This window comes from Myotis brandtii, unplaced genomic scaffold (assembly GCF_000412655.1).
Source record: "Myotis brandtii unplaced genomic scaffold, ASM41265v1 scaffold575, whole genome shotgun sequence".
Taxonomy (NCBI): domain Eukaryota; kingdom Metazoa; phylum Chordata; class Mammalia; order Chiroptera; family Vespertilionidae; genus Myotis; species Myotis brandtii.
The window spans coordinates 310,283-315,024 of record NW_005370153.1 but is presented as its reverse complement, the minus strand read 5'-3'; the positions used below and the strand labels follow the sequence as shown (position 1 = coordinate 315,024).

General features: G+C 39.3%; 2 protein-coding genes across 2 annotated transcripts; both read right to left on the bottom strand.

Annotated features, from left to right (window-relative positions):
- Positions 1-597: 597 nt before the first annotated feature.
- On the bottom strand, positions 598-1,011 carry LOC102253849 (small ubiquitin-related modifier 2). The gene is given in 1 exon segment (XM_014549916.1): positions 598-1,011. A coding segment is annotated over 1 exon segment (288 nt). The 3' UTR covers positions 598-723.
- A 199-nt stretch (positions 1,012-1,210) lies between these two features.
- Positions 1,211-2,134, bottom strand: LOC102256244 (taste receptor type 2 member 16). Its single transcript, XM_005878870.1, has one exon. The coding sequence runs from the start codon at positions 2,132-2,134 to the stop codon at positions 1,211-1,213; it is 924 nt and encodes a 307-aa protein (XP_005878932.1).
- Between the last annotated feature and the right edge of the window lie 2,608 nt (positions 2,135-4,742).

Sequence of the window (4,742 nt, the reverse complement as noted above, 5' to 3'; positions counted from 1 at the left end):
TAGAATAGAGAAAGACTGGCTGTTTAGAGATGAATGGCTGTGGGAATGGAAGAGAACGAGGCTTGCTTGGTCTTACTTGTATTTAGGGAACAGTACTATCACATAGGATTGTTTTTTCTTTATTTTTTTTTTTCATTTTAAACAAGAAGTTTATTTAAACAAGACACTTGACTTGAAGGGAAAACTATCTAGGATTCATTTTTTTTAGAGTAATTCATCCCTACTTAAAGACAGATTGCCCTACATGTAACAGCTACGTACAAAGAAGTTATAAAATTGTCCTTGGTTTTTTAATGATAAATAAAAAACATTAAAATTCTCCAATCAAACAAGGTATGCAAGAATTTTTATGTTGTTCTTTTTTTGTTAAACAGTCAGAGCAAAAATACTTACTAGAATATAAAGATAAAAGCTGGATGAGCATGCCACTAATGGAGAAAGGCAGTGTTTTCACAGAACCAGTATTTTTTTTCCCCATCCCATCTCATTTGATGTAGATCAAAACATACCATTGGCCACTTAGTTAAAAAAAATTCAAATGCTTGTGCACATACATCAGTTACTTTATGTACAATAAAGGAATGGGGAAGGGGGAAATAAAAGAATAGAGAAATCTATACTGTAGTAGTCAGATGGGTTGAAACCAAATTGCAGTTTTCTAATTGAGAATGTCTTCTTGGTCTGGAGGCACAGAGTTCTGGAGTAAAGTAGCAGGATCTCTTTTTAGTAGACACCTCCTGTCTGCTGCTGGAACACATCAATTGTATCTTCATCCTCCATTTCCAAATGTGCAGGTGTGTCTGTTTCATTGATTGGCTGCCCGTCAAATCAGAATCTGATCTGCCTCATTGACAAACCCTGTCGTTCACAATAGGCTTTCATTAGATTACTAAGTGGTGCATGCCTCTTAATCTTAAACTGCACCACAGAACCATCCTGCCCTGCCACCTTCAAATTAATATGATCGTTGTTCTCAGTTTTGACTCCTTCCTTGGGCTTTTCGTCGGCCATGGCGAGAGCCAGAGGTTTCACAAAAGAGGTACCAGGTCCGCACCAAAAGAGCACACAAGCAGCACCAGGAGCAGCAGAAGAAGGAGGCAGCAGTGGTGGAGGAGGGAGACAGCGCGCGCACTCTGTGTCTATCACATTGGATTGTGAAGAGTAAAGCTGGTTGTTGGTATTAGTTGCATCAATGCAAGCTCCCATTTGCTTAGGGTCTTGCTGTACCTGGAGACTCAGGCAGCTTTGGGCCACAGCAGTTTACCTTTAAAACCTTTTTCAACGTAGGGCTATTCAGCATTAGTGAAGTTAAATGAATAGAGACTGTAGCATAGATGATAGTTTCGCCGGCCCAGAACCAGGAAGTCTTATGCCTTAAGATGTATTTAGTGGAGATGATTATGGTCAAAAAGTAAGAGGTGAAGAAGATGAGGAAGAAGGCAAGAAACCTCAGGGCAGTAGCATGAGCTTTCATGCTGGAGTTGCTGTGGCCAGTGTCGTGATGTCGTATCTGCCTCAAGTGTTGGCACAATGAGGCTATGAGCAAGATGGTGGAGGCCAGGAACAGGAGGAAAGGAATGAACAACATTGCCAGATGCTGACCTATGTAATATTTTTCCAGGAAGGTCCTAAGTGTCTCAGTCTTCGTGATGTTTCCAGGTAATTGCAAGATTAACTGACTCTTGATGTAATGTTTAATAGCTGAAACAATGATTGTCACACAGGAAATCATCAGAGAGCACAGCAACAGCTGGGGAATCAGCCTCAAAATTCTCCACCTCAGCCAGAGGAAGATGGCGTAGGTGAAGGAAGAGACTTTGGCACAGTAGACGACAGCAAGCAAGCTGGTCAACCAGAATGCAAGAGTATTAGTAAATTCCCAGATGATTGCTATGTACCAAAGGTCATCGTCAGAGTTGAAATAGGAGCAAAAGTTGTGCAGCACTGAAGACCACTGTAGACAGAAGCGGCAGACGCCCAGGCTGATGAGAATCATGTCCACAGGTGACAGCCTTTTGACCTGCACCCACTCTCTGCTCAGCACCACAACAATTAAGCTGCTCTGCACAATTATTGTCAAGGACTCGAGCAGATAGATGGTCATGAAGAAAAGAGTGAGTTGGTTGGGTATCATTCTTCCACTCCAAAGTATCTTCCTGCTCACAGACCCAGAACCTCTGCAATAATTTTCAAGTAGAAAATACATTCCTGGCCTCACTATTGTGTCATGCAAGAAAGTACCTCTCTACAGATGCAAATTAACCCTAGCTGAATTTTGATTTTGCATGTTCCTATCTGCAGAATTTGCTTATGCTTTGCTTGCTGGTTTGTTATCAGACCTGGGATGCAGGTAAATGTTATTTGAATGTGGATTTTTGCTCGTGAGGTTATTTGATTATTCCCATAAGTGAAATGCCTGTTTCTTAACCATGCCATTGATTCCTCTTTATCTCTGTGAGGTGTCTTGTCTTTAACTTATTTCCCCATCTCCTTTAAATGATAGCCTCATCCTTTTAACCTACAATTTGAACAGCGGAGAAGACAAATCCTTCAGTGTTTTTTCCTATCCTGGGTGCTATATCTATTTTGCTAACTGAGTGCTGTAATCATGACAACTTCAGAATCCCTGTCTCCCCAGCTTCCACAGGAGCTGTGGGTAGATGCAGCAACCAAACTATGAGTGGCAATAAAAAAATTAATAAAGAAAAGTCCTTACTCTGAGATTCTCCCCACAAAATTGCTGGAACCCCAGACCTTCAAGTATCACCCTCCAATACAGACCACTTCATAGCTGCCTGTCAAATTCTTCAACTCAAGAAACCACCGCACACACCCCATTGCACTCCCTCCGTCGAGGTGTGGCATCCTTTGCTGTTGATCTTCCAGTTCAAAAGAGTTGACCTTTTTATATCTTTGGGAGTTGTTCTTGTCCCATTAATATCACTGCGTTGAGTTGTTTTCTCCTTACATAGCTAAGCTCTTTCTGTTATGGCTCACACTGCTCAAAATAAAAGAGTAAACAATTTTAAAAAATTAAGCCTATTGAATAGAAAGGCCTAGATGCCTTGCTCACTTTTTTTTCTTCAATTTATTACCTTTTTGCTTCCTTTTCTCTGACCAGACTGTGGAGACAAATGGATCGCTGATGGTGTTAACATAAAATGCCATGGACTCTGGTGTAATCTGGTTTTGTAAAATTGCACTCTTCTAGAAAATGCCCATTAGATATTTCTGGAAGAATCTGTGGGTTTTTTTTTTTTTTAAGATGGTTGTCTTTTCAATCACAACTTCCCTCTGTCACACTGCCTTGTGTTAGGTGGTACTGCCATGACTCATAATTTGGGATGTGGCTATTGTGACGTTCATATGGGGAGACACTTTGCTGGAGTGAATATATTCCTATGGCTGAGAGTCACTTCCATTTATCGTAAAGTTATTGTTAGCCATCATGACAAAGATATGTAGGGTCAGAGGTATACAGAAATATGTAAATTCTAATTGAGTCCAGCCACAGAAGAACTTGGAGGAAAAACAAGGTTTAGAATGTATATGGTCATAAGCTGGTCTGTGTAAAATGCTTCTAATTCTTATTAGACCCCTACTTCTCTCCTGTCAGAAGTATGTCCAATATACAAAATTATAAATGCTCTATATACTTATTTTTTTTACTATCATTTTTTAAAAGAGAAGTTTTAGGTTCACAGCACAATTGAGGGGAAAGTATAGAGATTTTACTTAAATCTCCTGCCCTACATATGCATAGCCTTCCCCATTATCAATATCCCTCATCTCTTGAAATTGATAAAACTATATTGGCACATCATAATCACCCAAAGTCCATAATTTACTTTAGGTATTTTCTATGGGTGTGATGACATATGTCCATCATTATTGTATCACACGGAGTACTTCACTCCCCTAGAAGTCACCTGTGCTCTACCTACTCATCCCTCCTCCCTCTTTAGAGTTTGCCTGGGATCTGGATCTGCCCTGTGTGTGTATTCCCATTCAAATATCATGGGACATAGTATTAAGGGCCTAGCATAAAAATAGTATTTTAACTTATTTACCAGGTAAACTACTTTTTTTAAAACCATAGATATTTAAATGAAATTAAACTTAAGGAAGATGAACCATGTTTATCTTAAGACTTTATGACTCTGAGACACCCTCTAAGTTCCATAGTTTGAAACATATAGATCCAGGATCTATCATGCATGAGTGGCTGAGAAAGGCTGGGAAAATACAGGTAGGGGCTGGTACATTAAGGACATTTCTTGCTGTGTATAGGAGTTTGGATATTTTCCTCAGAGAGTCGCTGAAATGTTTTCAGCAGATCTTGTTTTAGAATGGACTTTGATGATGGAACAGGGACAGGATTAAAATGGGGAATAAATAATATGATAACTGACATTGAGGCTAGTGCAGTAGACTGGGTTCAAGATCTTGAGGACTTGAATTAAGCCAATGAAATAGAAAAGGACAGGAGAGAACAGGTTTTAAGTGTTATCAAAAGGATCAACTACCCTGTGACTAAAAGGATGTGAAAAGTGGGCAAGAGGGAGCTGCCAAAGATGATTCCAAATTTCCTAGTTTGAACACTTAGAGGAATAGTGTTCCTTCACTGATAACAAAGTTGGAGAATGCAGGAGATTTTTCACAACATAAATAGTGATGTCAAGCAAATTGAAATTCTTATCTTAAAAAAAAGTTTTTATATGCTTTAAAAATATATTTTAAAA

What these genes read in the sequence shown, in the direction of transcription:
- LOC102256244 (XM_005878870.1), bottom strand. Translation starts at nt 2,134, where the DNA reads ATGATACCCAACCAACTCACTCTTTTCTTCATGACCATCTATCTGCTC.